Consider the following 17,854-nt stretch of genomic DNA (forward strand, 5'->3'; position numbering starts at 1 on the left):
AAAGGTTGTAGGCGCCCGCGAACCACCGACCGGAAGGAGGGCCGATAAGGGAAGCCGGGCTGTCGGGCCGAGGAAGCGGCGCCCGGCTCTTCCCCCGCGATGTTTTCTCTCTCTTTTTCTCTTCATAAAACGGCTTGTTGTTCTCTTTCAGGGACTGAATAGTCTATTTGTTATCAGAAGTCCGTACTCCAGAAGGCCAAGATAAGACCACTACATCATCTAGACGCGCGTTTCCACACCTATAGGCTGCTTTCTTGCGCGAAGGCTGACGGGAGTTACTGTTCGTCGTTTTATAAACTACAACTCCCAAGCTACTTCGCGCGTTGAAGTCCGGCACGAGAGATGGGCGACGAGGAGGGCACCCCGAAGCCGCGGGTGCTGCAGATGGTAGGTGAGGACGGGGGGTGGCTTTGGTGTGCGTAATAGCGTGCATAGCAGGCTGAAGTTGAACAGGTGAAGCTGTGCCTCTGCATGGTGATGGTTATTAACTGTGGGGAATCACCGCACATCCTCTTGGCATTCCGGTTAAGCAGCGTAATGGGGCCAGCAAAAAAAAAAAGGATGCAGTTCTTCATGTCATTACTCCGTGGGTTGCCTCGATCCACTGGTTGTTCCTTAAGGCAGCGCCCCGTTTCTATTGGGGCTGCTGACGTCGATGTAAGAAACAGCAGCGTGATCCATTCTCTGCACGTTAACAAGACTTCCACGTGTTGGCCACCGGGACGGTGGGCAAGTGCTTCGGCGGTGGTCGCACCAGCACCACCGTTCACAAACATTATAGTGCGATCTAAACAAACTTATGCCTTCCTAAACCAGTTTACTTCAGTAGACATAGAAAAGTGTAGCTCTGCTTAGAATTACACTGTTAGGAAAAAGTTTGAGTCCAGCAAAGAAAGAAAGAAACCGAGCGGAAGCATCGAAATTGTCTTTTTTTGGAACCTCTGTATACATGGGTCAAGTTTTGTCCCAGAAATGTAATGAAACAAAGGGCATTTAACTCGTATACTTTTATTATTGGAGAAAGTTCAGAAAAGGGCAACTAGAATGATTAAAGGGCTGGAACACCTTCCCTATGAAGAAAGGTTGAAACGCTTAGGGCTCTTTAGCTTGGAGAAACGTCGACTGAGGGGTGACATGATAGAGGTTTACAAGATAATGCATGCGATGAAGAAAGTAGAGAAAGAAGTACTTTTCTCCCTTTCTCACAATACAAGAACTCGTGGGCATTCGATGAAATTGCTGAGCAGACAGGTTAAAACGGATAAAAGGAAGTACTTCTTCACCCAAAGGGTGATTACATGTGGAATTCACTGCCACAGGAGGTGGTGGCGGCCACAAGCATGGCCACCTTCAAGAGGGGGTTAGATAAAAATATGGAGCAGAGGTCCATCAGTGGCTATTAGCCACAGTGTGTGTGTATATATTTGGCCGCTGTGTGACACAGAATGTTGGACTGGATGGGCCATTGGCCTGATCTAACATGGCTTCTCTTATGTTCTTATTTAGATTAAAAGAGACAGCATAACTGAAAAGCAGAGAGAACAAATAAAAACTAAGCAATTGGCCCTGCAGAATATCCAATACATTCGAGGAATGTAGTGCACAGTCGAAGTCTATATTAAAACATGGGGTGGGGGGGAATAGTTGCAGTCTAGGAGGGGATAAATGGGAGAATATAAAATATACTTAGGCTGTTCAGTGATGTAGTCAAGGAACCCTTGAAAAGATCAGGGGGGCGGGGAGATGGGGCAGATTGGAGTCCCTTTTTGGTTACCAAGGAGGGCAAAATCTGAATTGCTGGGCCAAAGAGCTCCTTTAATATTATTGGCCCTCGTGACTTTTGGGGCTTGAATTTGGACATGAAAAGATCTAAGAACATAAGAGAAGGCATGCTGGATTAGACCAATGGCCCAGCCAGTCCAATACTATGTCACACAGTGGCCAAAACCCAGGTGTCATCAGGAGGTCCACCAGTGGGGCTAGAACTCCACAAACCCTCCCACTGTGGTCTCCCCAAACATACAGTGCGTCACTGCCCCAGACATAGTATTCTGTTTGTACCTTGTACGTGGAAGAGGTTCTCCTATTTTCCCCCACAATGATGTGGGTTACACTGGGGTAAACCTGCTGCTGGCCCACTGTCACCTTGGGAGTGTCATGACCCAAACAAGGAATCAGTCCCAGGTTTTTCCAGCCCATGTGAAACTCCACCACACTTGCTTGTAAAATAGATTTACTGCATGAGCTTCATTGTTCAAGCAGTTCTTTTAAGGAGCTGAGATTCCTCACTGCATCTGGTTTTCCCAGACCATCCCCTTTATTACCATTTTTCAGAAAGGTAGAAGGTTTGGAATGAGCAAGACCAAGCTGTGTATTTATTTAGATATTTTTATCCTGTTTTTTGGCCAGTGAGGACTCAAAGCAGAACATCAAACTCCCTTCTTTCCTTTTATCCAGCCAACAACAACCCTGTGAGGTGGGTTAGATTGACAGAGTGTGATAAGCCTATGGTGTCCTAGAGAGTTTCCAAGGCAGAGTGGGGATTTCAGCTTGGGTCTAGTCCGACACTCTGACCGCTTACGCACACTAGTTCTTGGTTACTCGAACCAGATCTTCTGGGTCCCAAGTCCCACACTATCCACTTAATGTTGTGAGCTGCAGTCTGGTTCAAAGCATTTTCCGAGGACAAGGTGGCCAAACTGTGGCTCAGGTGCCACATGTGGCTCTTTCACACATATTGTTTGGCTCTTGAAGTCCCCACTGCCCCATCAGCTGGCTTGGAGAAGGCATTTCTCTATTTAAATCACTTCTCCAAGCCTAACCAGCTGGCAGCTTGGAGAGTGCAGTTAAAGTTGCTTTCTTTCCACTTCTCCCTCCTTCCCTCCACCTATTTTCCTCCCTCTCTCCCTGACATTCATGTCTTGTGGCTCTCAAACATCTGACGTTTATTCAATGTGGCTCTTACAAGAAGCAGGTTTGGCCATCCCTGCCCTAGGACTTGAGGCAGTGGGCTCTGAATGGCCCTGTACAGCTTCAGCCTTTGACTTAACGAAGGGCTGCTCAGTGGTGGGAAATCTGCTTGGCATGCAGAAGATCCCAGGTTCAGTCCCCAACATTTCCATTTAAAGGATCCCATTTAAAGGCGGCAGGTGTTGGGAAAGGCCTTTGTTTGCTTGAGACCTTGGAGTTGTCTGCCAGCTACAGCAGACAGTCCTGAGGTGGATTGACCAAGGGTTATAACTCAATACAGCAGCTTTATACATCGAGGAGCCACGTTGATCACCAGAACTAGCTGACCGCTGTGGTGGCATGGGCTTGAAGTCCTCCAGGAATCTGATTGAGTGTATTTTATCTCATTTGACAGGTACGAGTTGATGGGGCAGATAAAAGCTGTGTCACATTTGTGCTCCACAATGAGGACCACACCCTGGGCAACTCCCTCCGGTACATAATCATGAAAGAGTAAGTCAGGTTCTGCATGCTGAAATGATGGGACAGCCAGCATGAAGGCAGGAATGCAGGTTGCCTAACAGAGTTATCACTATGTGAAGAGATCAGGTGCCTTTGCTACTGTGCAGTGCTGGAGCTGTGGAAACCCCATGACAGATGGATCGTATTTGCTTTGAACTTCTGCCGTTCAGCCAGGCTTAGAATTTCAGCAAATGTATTATATGCCAGGTGTGCAAAAATTGAGTTAATTTGAGAAATGCAAGAATTGTATGGCCAAGCATGGACGCTTTAAGGAAATGCTTGGTATTTTTCCTTTTTTTTAAGGGGCTATGCGTGTTTTTGCAAAATCCAATTTATGGAATTCCAGGAGATGTGATGGCAGCCATTTTAAGCCTAGCTTACACAGGCAAAAGAGTGTTTTTGTAAACAAAACAGAGTTGTGGTTATTGCACAATTTATTGCGAGTATTATTTTGTGTTTTATTGCACTGTGTCATCCAGTTGTTGCATTGTTTATGTTCTGTCTTCTGTTTTTCTTTATTGCATTGTTTTTCTTGCCTTGACTCTCAGTGAGAAAGAAGGGCTACAATTAAAGGAAATTTACAATTATTGGCAATTTGACGTGGTCAAATGGAGTGTACCACTTCACACTACAGGGAAGGGATTACATCAGGGGTGTTGAACTTATTTGTTACTAGGGCCGTATCTGACATAAATGAAACCTTGCTGAGCCGGGCCGTGCACATCATAAAATGTAATGCCAGGTAGCAGAGATATAAACTTTATAAAGGACACAGATAAACACAAAGATTTTTTTTTTAAAAAACCTTAAAATAAAATGTGCTTAAAACATTAGCACTTGTTCACCTTAAAAATTGCTTTCTTTGTATAATTCCCATGCAATCCAGGCTCTCTCAATTGCACAGAAGAGCTACTGGGCCATGCCTCTCTTCTTCTATTGGCTGAGGCTCCTCCTCCTCCTGATCCCCTGGGGAAGGAAGGAAGGAGCCAGGGCTTCATTTGAAGCAAGCTTTCCCTCACCCCCTTTATTTATTTTATTTTATTGGATTTATATCCCACCCTCCCCACCGAAGCAGGCTCAGAGCGGCTCACAACACATAACTTACAATAAAAACATTTACATTAAAAGCATTAAACAGTTTAGAATAATTTGGTGCTAATTTAAATACAGATTTAAGAGCTCCTCCCAAAGGGAGGAGCCTCAGCCAATGGAGAAAACAGAAGCTTTGCTTTGTAGCTCCTGTGTGATGGAGTAAGCTTGGCAAAGCAAGCTGTGATGCAGAAGGAAGCAAGAAAGAGGGAGAAGGAAGCAACACAGCTAGTTGCTTAAGGGGCTGATAGGAGCCTTCCAGGGGCTTGTAAACTAGTCCAGCATACAAAGGGCTAGGCTAGAAATTGTCTGTGCAGTTTTGCTTTTAATTTGCAGGGGATTTTTACACATAGAATTATAAATGTGGCCCCAACCTACCTATGTTCTGTAGTGGTACATCCCATTCTGCTGTCTGCACCTGTCGACTCGGAAATTATTTTGGTCTATTCTGAAAAAGATTAGATTTTTCTGTGCCTATTTGGATTTTATCTTCTTTCAAAAAGACTGCAGAGATCAGAAAAGTGACTTACCTTTGGAAGGTGGGTTCTGTTGTATTTCACTTTGCTGAGGTCTCTGTTATCTTCAGGCTCCATCCCCCAGTCTCCCACTCCAGAGCTGGCAACCCTGTGATTGGACTATATGGGACATTTGATGTGATGCAAATCTGCACACTGGGCTTTATCTGAATTAGGCTCTTCTTTGACTTTTCAGCTAGAGGAAGTGATGATGCCCACTGATTGATCTTCTCTGAAGTCATTTTACAGCTAAGGCTGTTCTTGTGTGGTCATATTAAAAGATAGTTGATGACAGTTACCAAAATTTATTTTAAGTAGTTCAGTTGCTCTTTAGATATAATCTTAATGAGACCTTTTTTAACCCATAAAACGACTTTCTTGGCTTGATTTTAAATTGCATGTATCAGCCAAGGATCAAAGAAATAAAGACAGGATGCTCTGATCCAAAAAGACTGATTAGGAATGAGAACACTGTTAGGGTCTTTGTGTGTTTAATCAAGATTTCTCATTGTGACTGTCCTAATAGGGACTGGCCTCTGTGTAAAGGGCTCCTAATTAGAGTTGCTGAGAGGCCAGGAAGGAGGGAGGAACCCTGCCAACGGAATGCTGGGAGCTGTACAGACATGAAAATCTATGCAAACAGTCAATGTGAGAAATCTCAGCGCACGCTTTTGCCGTCATAGTGAAGCAAGTGGGATTTCACTGATAATATTTAGCATTTGTATAGGACTTTCAGAGTTCTAAATTTGTCCTAATTGCAGTCGTAATCCTTACAACAGCCTTGCAAAGTAGACTAGCGGTATTATTCCCATATTTCAGATCCGGAGTGGGACAGGGAAAAATGACTTAGGAAGGCTACCTAGAAATTTGAGGCATTGACTTCCTCGACCACAAGATATGGTTTTAAAGTAGTATAATTTAAAAGAATCCGTTCTGTGATTTTTAAACATGACGGTGATAATCTTCTAAAAAAACTAGTTTATGAAATAGTCAAATATGGGCTCACTCACAACTTGTAATGCTGTTAGCTCTTTTGGCTCACAAAGCAGAATTTTGGCTCACAAAACTCCACAGCGGTTGCACAGTTTGGACTTGGGTATGCAGGTTTTTCTGCATCATCTATACAGGTAGGTAGCTTCAGTGCTTTGGGGGGGGGGGGTAGAAGTTGATGCAGAACTTCTTTTTCTTGATGCACCCTGCATGTGACCCAGCTTTCAGGGAAGTTTCTTGTTCCATCTTAGTCTCCCTGGCTCTTAGGAGCTCACACTGCTGATTCTGGCCTCTCTGTCTCTCTTTTTCGTCCTTTGGAAACCTGTTTTTCTGCAGTCCTGAAGTGGAGTTCTGTGGCTACAGCATCACTCATCCTTCTGAAAGCAAAATCAACTTCCGGATCCAGACCAAAGGTGAAGCCTACTGTCCTACATGCTGGAGGGCCCACAGAGCTGGCTTCCGGGTTTTAAAGGCTCTCTCAGCTTATGGATGCTGGGAAAGGCTTTTTTCTGCCCAGGACCTTCAAGAGCCACTGCCAGACAGAGTCGACTACACCGAGCTGGATTTGTTTGTTTTATTATTTATTTACTTAGTTCTATTTATATCCTAAGAGCCCCGTGGCACAGAGTGGTAAAGCTGCGGTACTGCAGTCTGAGCTCCCTGCTCACGTCCTGGGTTCAATCCCAGTGGAAGCTGGTTCAGGTAGCCGGTTCCAGGTTGACTCAGCCTTCCATCCGAGGTCGGTAAAATGAGTACCCAGCTTGCTGGGGGGGAAATGTAGATGACTGGGGAAGGCAATGGCAAACCACCCCGTAAAAAGTCTGCAAAATTAAAAACACATTGACACCAATTAGACAACCATTGCCATTAATTACAATCATTAAAACCAATTATAACAACCATCACAGTAACTTTAAAGTGCTATTTTCGTGCTATATTTGTTATGGCAGCACACAAATCCTTTCCATATGAAATTCATCTCCAGTTGTAGTTCAAGTTTAAGAGCCAGGCACTACGGTGATCAGTTCGGTTTCTCTAGATAGAAGTACCGGTTCAGTTTGTCCAGTCAGAATTACCAGCCTTAACAATCAAAAGCCTGGTAGAAGAGCTCCGTCTGGCAGGCTCTGCAGAGCTGTCAAAGATCCCGCAGATTTTCTGGGTCGTGGCCAGACCAGCTGCCCAACAGAGCTGGGTGTCATCCCAGCCCATACCTCCAGGCAATCTGGGCAAGGGGATGATGCATATAGATGTTAAATAGCATCCAAAAGAGAACAGCCCCTTGTGGCACTCCACTCAATAGTGGGTGCCTTTGGGACAGCTGCTCCGTTATCGCTACCCCTTGTCCATGACAAGAAAAGAGGAAAGCCACTGTAAGGCAGACCCTCATATCCCAGTGTTGGCGAGGTGGTGGATCAGTAAGTGATGGTCGACCGTGTCAAACACCGCTGACAGGTCCAACAACAACAGTGCTGCTGACCCACCTCAATCCAGATGCCTTTGGAGGTCATCCATAAAGGCAACTAGAACCAACTCTGTTATATGGCCTGGACGGAAGCCTGACTGGTATGGGCTTAATATAGAAGCATCCTCCAGAAAATTCTGCAACTGAATCGCCACTGCTCTCTCGATTATCTTGCCCAGAAAAGGCAAGTTTGACACTGGTCAATAATGGGCCAGCGATGCGACTTCCTGTATGTCACTTCCTGTGACACACATAAGCCACTTCCTGTATGTACACGTCTTTCCACATGGAGTCGGCCCTGCCAGGATCTCTGTGGCTTTTAGCAGCTTGGCATCCTGGAGATCCTGCTACCCCCAGAAATCACTGATTATTGCCACGAGGATGTTTTGGGCAGAACACGACTAACCTCTAGACCAGGGGTCCCAACACGATGCCTGTGAGTGTCCGCCATGTGCTTTCAGAAAGTGGGTGTGGCTTTTGCCCAGCAAGCCTCCTGATTGGTTCTGCAGATGAAAAGATATTGTGTCAAACGAGGCTTCCGCTGGTCAAGCTGCAGAGCTGCTATTAGAGTAATCTATAACTTCTTTCCCTGGCATTTTGTGGTTGGCTTCACCTCCTGCAGCAGCCATTTTTTGATCGTGCCCACTGCCTTGTGTCAGAATTCCAAAATTCCTATAGGCTCCAAAATGCTGGAGACCCATGCTCTAGAACAGGGCTGGCCAAAGTTGCTTAATGTATGAGCCACATAGAATAAACACCACACGTTTGAGAGTCGCAAGACATGAACATCATATGTCTGAGAACCGAAAGGAAGGAAAATAGATGGAGGGAGGAAAAGGTGAAAAGAAAGCAACTTTAAATACATTCTTTGAGCCTCTGGCTACCTTGGCTTGGAGAAGTGATTTAAAGAGACAGATGCCTTCTTCAAGCTGGCTGATGGTGCAGTGGGGGCTTCAAGAGCCACACAATATGTGTGAAAGAGCCACAGTTTGGCCACCCCTGCTCTAGACGTTTGAAAACCACAGCAGCGTAAGAATGAGGGAAAGTATCACTGTAGATTTTGCCTGGGAGCCTTTGCTTTTGATTGCAACTTTTCAAGTAGGTTTTTGTTCCAACTAACTGAGGGAGGGAGCGTGGGGCAGTAGTTAGAGCATTGAACTAGGAACTGAGTGACCCAGGCTCAATGCCCCTCTCACCTTACTGGGCACCCAGTCTAGTTCCCAAGTTGTTGGGGGGGGTGGTTGTGAGCGTAAAGGGACCAGCATCCGTCACTCTGAACTTTCTCGGAGCAAGGGTTGGATAAAAATGTTAACAGGATTTCAGTCCTCCAGTCTGAAGTCTTCTCTCCTTCCTCCCAGGAGGCCTCTCTGCTCTTGAGATGTTCGAGAAGGGACTGGAGGAACTCACAGCAGTCTGCCAGCATGTGCTTAGCAAATTCGAGGTAGGTCAGTCCATTGTCTTCCCCACCCCAAGGTAGGCTAGATACGATCCTCCTCTTGCAGAAGTGAGCATGGGTTTTGCTGTCCTTGGAATAAAAGAGATTGTGTCAGCTAGAGGAACACCACCCCGTTCTGTCCAGGGCAAGAATCCCTTGCTGAAGAATCTGGAGCCCAGAAGGTGTCCCTTTCAAATTCAGGTCTCCTTTGCAAATACCATGCTCTGGGTTTCCTATGCAACTATCCCCTTGTTTTCTCTCTAGGAGGAGACCTCCTGAGAGTACTTGTCCATAGAGCACAGACCACATGTCCTCAGGTCACACTCTCTGTTTTTGCAGGCAAGCGTGGAGGCATACAAGGCACAGAAGGATGTGAACATGGAGTAGCCCCTCTAGGGGTAGCGTGGCATGCACCATTGTATATAGTGACTGTTGCTGGGTTGTGATCTGGGGGCAAGGCTTTATTTTTTTTATGGACTCGGGGTGAGTTTTCCTAATAAATACTAAATTTCCTAATCCGTGTTCTTCGTTCATTCTCAGCACATGTTCAAAACAGCTCGTCTCAAGAATGTTCTGTGTTAAAATGGCACTTATCTGGAATTGACTGCAGGATATTACTAAAACTCATAGATATTGTTGTGGGTTGAAAGCAAATGATCGTTGACGATCACTAGTAAATGTTGACATCCGTGTGCCAGTGTTTGTTGACATTCACCAGTGAATGTTGACAATCCTTTTGTCGGTGATTGCTGACATTCACCATTGATTGTTATTTTTGTGGTGAATGAACATTACAAAGTAACATAAAATGTATGATTTATTTGATTGTATAATCTGTGTTCAGCAGTAGATGCAGCTTTAATTTTAGGTCACATCTTTAGAGCAGCGGTTTGTCCGGTAAAGAATTCTGACATCTACGGATGATCAAAAGTTGTTTGCAGCTATGCTGTCCCCCCAAAAAACCTAAAACCCAAACCACAACACACATAATAGTCGTTGTTTTTAATTAGGACTAACCAGGGTTTTTGCTGACTTGGTGTCAGGGTGTGGCCTCATATGCAAATGAGTTCCTGCTGGTCTTTTTCTACAAAAAAAGCCCTGGGACTAACCAGTGTGACAGAAAACAGTGTGCAAGTTTGAGTTCATATGAACTTCTCGTCAGGCTGAATGAGGGTGCCTTATTGTTGAGATGCAATAACTTCTGGCGTCTCAAGGTTTAATCAGATCTCTGTGCTGATACAAGTGGCTTTTGCAAATAACTGCACTAAACAAAAATAAAATGTGGTACTGGGACACACCATTTAGCATCCTGAGAATATCAGCTGCACCCCCAGCAGCATCTTGTGGAATCTTCCAAGCTAGGACGTGGATAGGGCAGGTCAGGGGCAGGCAGATGAGTCCTCCAAATGGATTTTTGTTCCCCCACTATCCTATTTGTTGTTTTACCAAATAAGCAAATGCATGTAATGTTTAACTGAGACAAATCCCAGAGTTTAGAACCAGCATTATCTAATGATTAGAGTGTCAGGCTAGGATCTGGGAGACTCGGGTTCAAATCGTCACTCTGCTGCGGAAGTTCATCTGCTGACCTTGGGCCAGTCACAGACTCTCTGCCTAACTTGCCTCACACAGTGTTGTTGTGATGATGCAGTAGGGGATGAGGGAAATGATGTTACATCCCACTTTGTGTCCCCATTGGGAAGGAAAGCAGGGCTCAGATACCTAAATAAAAAAATACCTTAATAAAGAGTTTAGTTTGTCTTGGGCCAGAGGCTTGAGAAAGCAGTGGCGGAGCAGTTTCCAGCTTTCCTGGAGGACACCTCTATCCTTAACCCTTTGCAGTTCAGCTTCCGTCCTGGGCATGGCATGGAGACTGTCTTGGTTGCCCTCACAGATGATCTCAGAAGGCATCTGGATCAAGGCGGATCAGCGCTGCTGCTATTGCTAGATCTTTCAGCAGCTTTTGACACGGTCTACTACGATCTGATGACCCACCACCTTGCCGACATAGGAGTCCAGGGGATTGCTTTACAGTGGTTTTCCTCCTTTCTCCGTGGTCGGGGACAAAAGGTGGCCCTTGGTGAGCAGACCTCTTTGCAACATCCACTTGAGTGTGGTGTACCGCAAGGAGCTATTCTCTCACCAATGATGTTTAGCATCTATATGCGCCCCCTTGCCCAGATTGCTCAAGGTTTTGGGCTGGGCTGTCACCAATATGCAGATGAGACCCAGCTCTATCTGTTGATGGACGGCCATTCAGACATCACTCTGGAGCATTTGACCGGGCCTTGGAAGCCGTGGCTGGATGGTTGCAACAAAGCTGGCTGAAACGCAATCCAACCAAGACGGAGGTCCTGTACCTGAACCGTGGGGGACTAAAGTTGGGCCTCCGACTCCCAACCCTGGACGGTGTATCTCTTGCATCAGTTCAGAAGGTGAGGAGCCTGGGGGTGATACTGGATGCCTCACCATGGAGGCCCAAGTCACAGCAGTTGCTCGATCTGCCTTTCACCACCTTCAGCAGGCCAGGCAGCTGGCGCCCTACCTATCCCCCCAGGATTCAGCTACTGTGATCCATGCAACGGTCACTTCCAGGTTGGATTACTGTAACTCGCGCTATGCAGGCTTACCCTTGCGGCTGATCCGGAAACTCCAGCTAGTGCAGAATGCGGCAGCACGGCTGTTAACTGCATTGCCTTTACGGGCAAGCATTCAGCCAGTGCTGTGCCAACTGCACTGGCTACCTATTGATTATCGGATCCGCTTCAAGGTTTTGGTACAGACATTTAAAGCCTTATGTGGTCTGGGACCAACATGCCTGAGGGACCGCCTTTCACCATATACACCCCTGAGGTCGTTGCGATCGGCCACGCAACACCTTCCTGACCACCCCTGGCCTTTTCAGCCCTGGCCCCTGCCTGGTGGAATCAGCTCCCGGTGGAAATCTGGGCCCTACCTGAGTTACTGCCATTTCGTAGGGCCTGCAAGACGGAGCTGCTCCGCCGGGCCTATGGTTGAGGCAGCTGGCGTCCTATTATTCCATCATTTGGCCTCCCTTGTGGTGACATCATGCTTTATGACAAGTGCTATCTTATTGGTATTCCCATCGTTTATGGTGGGCCTACAACCGGCTTTTGATATGCTGTGCCCTGTCCGCTGGTGGTGCATTTTATTTATTGCTCTTACTGTTCATTTGGTGTTTTAACTTTGATATGTAGGTTTTTTATTGTTGTTATTATATGTTGTGATCCGCCTCGAGCCCGTTTACGGGAAAAGGCGGAATATAAGCTTGCTAAATAAATAAATATTTGAATGAATGGAGAAAGCGAAGATTTTGCTGGGAGTAGCTGGATGCATTGTAAGGAACAGCTAAAATAGCCCTAAAACATACATTGCCGATGTTTATGCCTTGGAGATGTTATTACAACCAAATGAGCAGAACAGACCCCATACTGCTGTTTGACAGTGCACTGGTAGGGAGGAGGGACCCATAGCTCAGTGGCTGAGCTCATGCTTTGTATGTGGATGGTCCCAGGTTCAGTCCTCAGCATCTCCAGTTACAGGAGGATCTTAGCTGGGGAAGGTCCCAACCTGAGACCTTTGGGAGTTGCTATCAGCTAGCTGGAGCCTACCATGCTGGCCCAGGTAGACCAGTGGCTTGGCTCAAGGCAAGACAGTTACACAACCGTTCAGTCACAGGGTACCTGCACAGAGGGGCTTTCAGTTGGCTGTCCCTCCTCCATAGTGGATGCCGTAGCTCCTCTGTAAGACTCAACTGCCCTGTGACCTACAACCTACAGCGCGGAGAGCCGCTAGCTCATTTAGTTATGGTTTTTAAATGGAAAAGCAGGCTTATTTTTTTAAAGCAGGAAGTTGCATTTCAGGAGCAGTGTAGCTGCTTCAGGAACCACAGTTGAGAAGTTAGGAGGCAAATACACTTCAGTGGAAACAATCCTGTTGTTTTATTCAGGTGTCTGTACTGAAAACCTAAAATCCTTCACTGGACAGGCAGAAATCTGACATACATATTAACTTAGGCTTGCAAATATCCACTTGCCACTGGGATGAGAATTTGCCACCCGGTGGCTAGTTAGGGAAACTTTACAAGCTCTGATTCTCTGTTGTGTTTCCTGTTTGGGCCTGTAAGCTTGCCAGCTAGTAATTTCTATGAACTTATTTTCAAGGCCATGTTAATCACGCCACATTGAAGAGCACCCCAGATTTTACTTACTTCGCAGTTCTGCTTCGAGTAGACGTGGAGAGCCGCCTTTTGTCCTCTGGAAGAACTTAGGGTATGGTTAGACGAGCTCTTTGATCCATTGCCATTGCTTCTCTCCAAAGGATTTAAAGTGTTCGTCCATACAGCCACATCTGTCCTCCGTTCCCCATTCATTGGCCACCCATGCTCACCCCCGACTTTCCCAACATTGGAAAAAAATCTGGTGGTTTTTGTTTGTGCCAGTCTCGCTGTGCACTTCCCACTTCTGCTCCCTGGCCGCCATTTCTTTTTCGCTGATACCGATGTGTGCATAACCGCATATTTGCCCAATGGCCAGTAAGTGGTTATGTGCATACATAAAGCACAGGGTTTTGTTTTTTTTTAAAAAAACCCCAAAGCCGCCCACCCGCCCTCTCTGTGGTGATCGTGAGGCAGCAGTCTGATCACTCAGCCACGGGTGAAGTGGGAATTAGGGTGGTGTGTGTGATCGCATTTCTCTGTAACAAATAGTTCCAGAGAAATTACAGGCATGGCCAAGTGTGTGGTCTGACTGCACCCATAATCAATTGCACCTGATTTTGATCACATGAATTCAAGCATATTTTTGTATCCTTAAGGACCAGAAGCTTGTTTCCCCACCCCTGCAGCCTCAGGGTGTTGACTTATGTACTTCAGGCAGTATTCTTTTTTTTGCCACCCGTTTCCCTTGGAATGCACACAGACCTAGTACCCTTTTGCAACTGGTAGCAAAGGAAGCTGGGAACATGAGAGCTGCAGGGAGGACTGGTATCAATGGAGAGAAAGTATGAAATGCATTCCTTCCCTGCTTGCCAGATCAAAATCTGAAAAGCCCAGGGATGCTCAAGCTTGTTCTTTCACGCATCACAGAGCCCTGGCAAATCTGGCTGGTGCATCAGCAGTTGTTAGCATGGGGCCATGCACCAGCTCCAGATTTTTGCTCAGGTTGGGGACGAATCCTTTTGACAAGTAGAAGACAACTTGGGGAGGACCACCAACCCTCCCCAGATACCCACCCCCAGCTTTGGACCTTGTGTCAAGCAGCAGCCAAGGAGTTTCCAAAGCGGGAGGCTGAAAGGAAGCCTACGTTAGCTTGGCGTGCCTTATCCTGGGCCCTTGCAGCCTTGAGCCAGCAATTTTGTGTCAAGAAAACTTGATACAGTCAATGAACTTTAATCCAAAGTTAGCATGTCTACATGATGGCTATATAACCCACAGGAAATCCAAAATCCAAAAATTACAATAAATTCATTTTGCTACATGTCCTTTATAATGCACACACACCCTCCCCCCCCCCCTTAAGTAAATAAGACTTTTAAAAGGAGTTGTAGGCATACGGCAGAGAAGATGGCCAGCTTGGGGCCCTGATTCCCTTCACGGGTGTCATGGGTTCAGATTTTGCTGGGTTTCCACCTGATAGTCTGCCTGCGGTGTATGAAGACCAGCTACGTTATGCTGGGCAAGGAAGTGGGGGTTACTTTTCCTGCCTGCTGGTAGCATTCCCTTAGCATAGGTTTAGAGCTGACTTGATCTTAAATGCATCATGGATGTTAAATTGTTCTTCTGTCTCCTCTCCCACCCACCCACCCTCAAATTCTGAATTCAATGAATCCCCAACTTAGGTGGCTTTCTGTACAATATATACACATGTATGGGACAAAGTCCCCCTATACAAACAACACACCAGTAAGTCTAGAAGTAACGAAGGTTTGCAAAAATCCCAAATAATCAAAGATTGGGTGGCTTGGTACTGAAATCACAACCAACTTTGGGGCTTACCGGCTGGGTAGAACCCAGGAGGGGTGAGCGGATGAGATTAAATGGCAGGAACTGAGACAGGCTGCCCATGTTGGAGCTGGAGCAAGTGTTTCTTTAACAGATCTCCATGGCCTTGGTGTTTTCTCTTTGGAAAAAGAAGCTTCACCAAAATGGCAGCAGTGATGCAAGTGAGGACGGCAGTAACTGGCAGGTTGCGATTGATTTGAGTTTTAATACTTCGTTGGTAGACCACCTTTCTCACAAAGATTGAAGGCTTGCAGGAAGTGATGTTGAGGTGGGTGGAGCTTGCATTAACCAATGGGTCCTTAAAGGAGGCAGGTTCAAAGATGGTTTTTCAGCTCAAGCTGAATCGGGGGAGGGGGGAGGCGTCGGGATCATAAAAATAAGTGCATCACTGCAGATCCAGTTGGGCACATGATTGATATGGCCTTTCTGTTGGTCTAGGCCAGATAGACTCATTTGGAAAAATGCAGCACATGCAGAATGAACTTACAGTTTGGCAGGAAAGGCGAAAACTCCCTGCACACCCGAGCTGCCTATGAAGGCTGTCGTCTTTAGAACAGATAACAGAATGACTCCTTTTGCAGTACCTTTCACAGCTTTTGGATGGAATTGACCAAGTTCCCACAAACAACTAGCTACAGCACTGGATAGAGCAAGAAAGGGAAACTGCCTGAGCCATGAGCCGTTTTTGTATCTAAGGCAAAAAGAACCCTGTCGTTGCTGGATTGGCAGCCAGCCCGCACATTTTGTGTCTGCACCGGTGACCGTAACTAAGACACACACTGAGAGACATTGGCCTAACAGAAGAAGAAGATATTGGATTTGCATCCCGCCCTACAATCTAACTCTCAGAGTCTCAGAGCAGCTCACAGTCTCCTTTACCTTCCTCCCCCACAACACTGTGAGGTGGGTGGGACTGAGTGAGCTCTCCCAGAAGCTGCCTTTTTCAAGGACAACTCTGCAAGAGCTATGGCTGACCCAAGGCCATTCCAGCAGCTGCAAGTGGAGGAGTGGGGAATCAAACCCGCTTCTCCCAGGTAAGAGTCCGCACACTTAACCATTACACCAAACTGTAGGAGGTCATGCATTTTGCAGTGGGTTCATTCGGGACTGCCCTAACCTGGATGGCCCAGACTAGCCCGATCTTGAAAACTAAGCAGAGCTGGCCTTGGTTAGTACTTGGATGGCAGGCCACCAAGGAAGACCAGGGTTGCTATGCAGAGGCAGGCAACGGCAAACCACCTCTGTCTCTTGCCTTGAAAACTCTACAGGGTCACAATAAGAGCCAATTTGATGTAGTGGTTAAGTGTGTGGACTCTTAGCTGGGAGAACCGGGTTTGATTCCCCACTCCACCACTTGCAGCTGCTGGAACAGCCTTGGGTCTCTATAGGAGTTGTCCTTGAAAGGGCAGCTGCTATGAGAGCTCTCTCAGCCCTGCCTACCTCACAAGGTGTCTGTTGTGGGGAAGGAAGGTAAAGGAAATCGTGAGCCACTCTGAGATTTGGAGCGGAAGGCGGGATATAAATCCAATATCCATCTTCACAAGTCAGCTGCGACTTGATGGTGCTTGGAACTGCATCAGACAGACTGGAATATGAATCTTTCCAGTGCCATCAACTGCAAGGTACAGACGAAGCAGCAGACACTGTCTCCAAAGTCGCCTCCTCTACTGGATCAGTCTACTAAAGGGCAGACATTGGGGCAGGGGGTGGGACTATTCAGTCCCAGGTTCAATCCATGGCTTTTCCGCTTTGCATACAGAAGGTCCCAGGCTCAGTCCGTGGCATCTCCACTGAAAGAATCTCAAGTGCAGGGAAAGACCCTTCGCTGCCTGAGACCCAGAGGGCTGCTGGCAGTCCACAATCCTGCCCTGGTATTTGGAAGGCTTAGGTATTTAACTTACCCAGCATCCCCTTCCAATGAATAAGAGCGTGTTGCGTATTTGGCAGGAAGAGTAACAGCTCAGCACTGAGGCTCCACCAAGTCTGTGCCAAGAAAAACTTAATACCGCAATGAGAATCAACCATGCAAACATGTCTATCTTCATCTGCACAGTTTACTGCAGGCTTTTTTTTTAAAGTGGATTTGCTAGTCAATTGGAGGGACAAACTATTCAAGGCCCTGAAGCCCACCTCTAGCAACTGCAGACTTTTTAAAGACCCCACCACCACCAATCATTCGGCACCTATAACCCAACACACTTTCAACCAGAGCCTTGTAGCAGTAAGGACTAGTAACCTTGTTCCTTAAAAAGAAGGAAACTGCTGTTCTCAGGAAGAACAGGTTGTGCCTCACCCTGCAACCTTGTGCCTCACCCTGCAAGCCTTTTGCTGCCCTCTGGTGGTGCTGCTGAACACATATGACCCTGAATATATGGAAGCTACCTGCTATTGCTGTGTATACACAGCTCTGCAGTAAAGGTATGAAGGTCAGGCAAAAGTTCACCCAGAGTTCCAGATAGCCGGAACAAGGCCTGAAATCACAATCGTCCTTCTGAATAGCGTGGAAGTTGCACTACAATCCTATGTTTACTCATCAGTCCCACTTACTTGAATGGCACTTCCTTTCAAGTAAGCATGTACAGGATTGCAACCTTTGCTGAGCCTTGTTGGGCAGGGCAGCGGGAGGAGATGAGGAACAAAAGGGCAAGAGAGGGAGTCCCTATTGTCCTGGCTTTTGGAATGAAGACACAGGATGGCCTAGGATGGCCTTTAGGGTTCAGGTTTCTCGTATTCCCGTTCATTACCTCTCATTGGGGTAGGGAGAAGATTCTGGATCCCCTCCAGGTTTTTAAAGACTGGGTATCCAGGAAAGAAAGCAAGGCAGCATGGTATAGCCTGATCTCATCAAATTTTGGAAGCTAAGCAAAGTT

At 46.6% G+C, this 17,854-nt stretch overlaps 1 protein-coding gene across 1 annotated transcript; it reads left to right on the forward strand.

Moving 5' to 3' along the window:
* LOC132579578 (DNA-directed RNA polymerases I and III subunit RPAC2-like) lies at positions 1–9,478 on the forward strand. The gene is made up of 5 exons (XM_060250040.1): positions 1–387; positions 3,365–3,462; positions 6,402–6,478; positions 8,886–8,968; positions 9,302–9,478. Exons 1-5 carry the CDS (start codon positions 343–345, stop codon positions 9,347–9,349), a joined length of 351 nt encoding a protein of 116 aa, XP_060106023.1. The 5' UTR covers positions 1–342; the 3' UTR covers positions 9,350–9,478.
* Positions 9,479–17,854: the final 8,376 nt, after the last annotated feature.

The sequence above is a fragment of the Heteronotia binoei genome, chromosome 11 (assembly GCF_032191835.1).
Source record: "Heteronotia binoei isolate CCM8104 ecotype False Entrance Well chromosome 11, APGP_CSIRO_Hbin_v1, whole genome shotgun sequence".
Taxonomy (NCBI): Eukaryota; Metazoa; Chordata; class Lepidosauria; order Squamata; family Gekkonidae; genus Heteronotia; species Heteronotia binoei.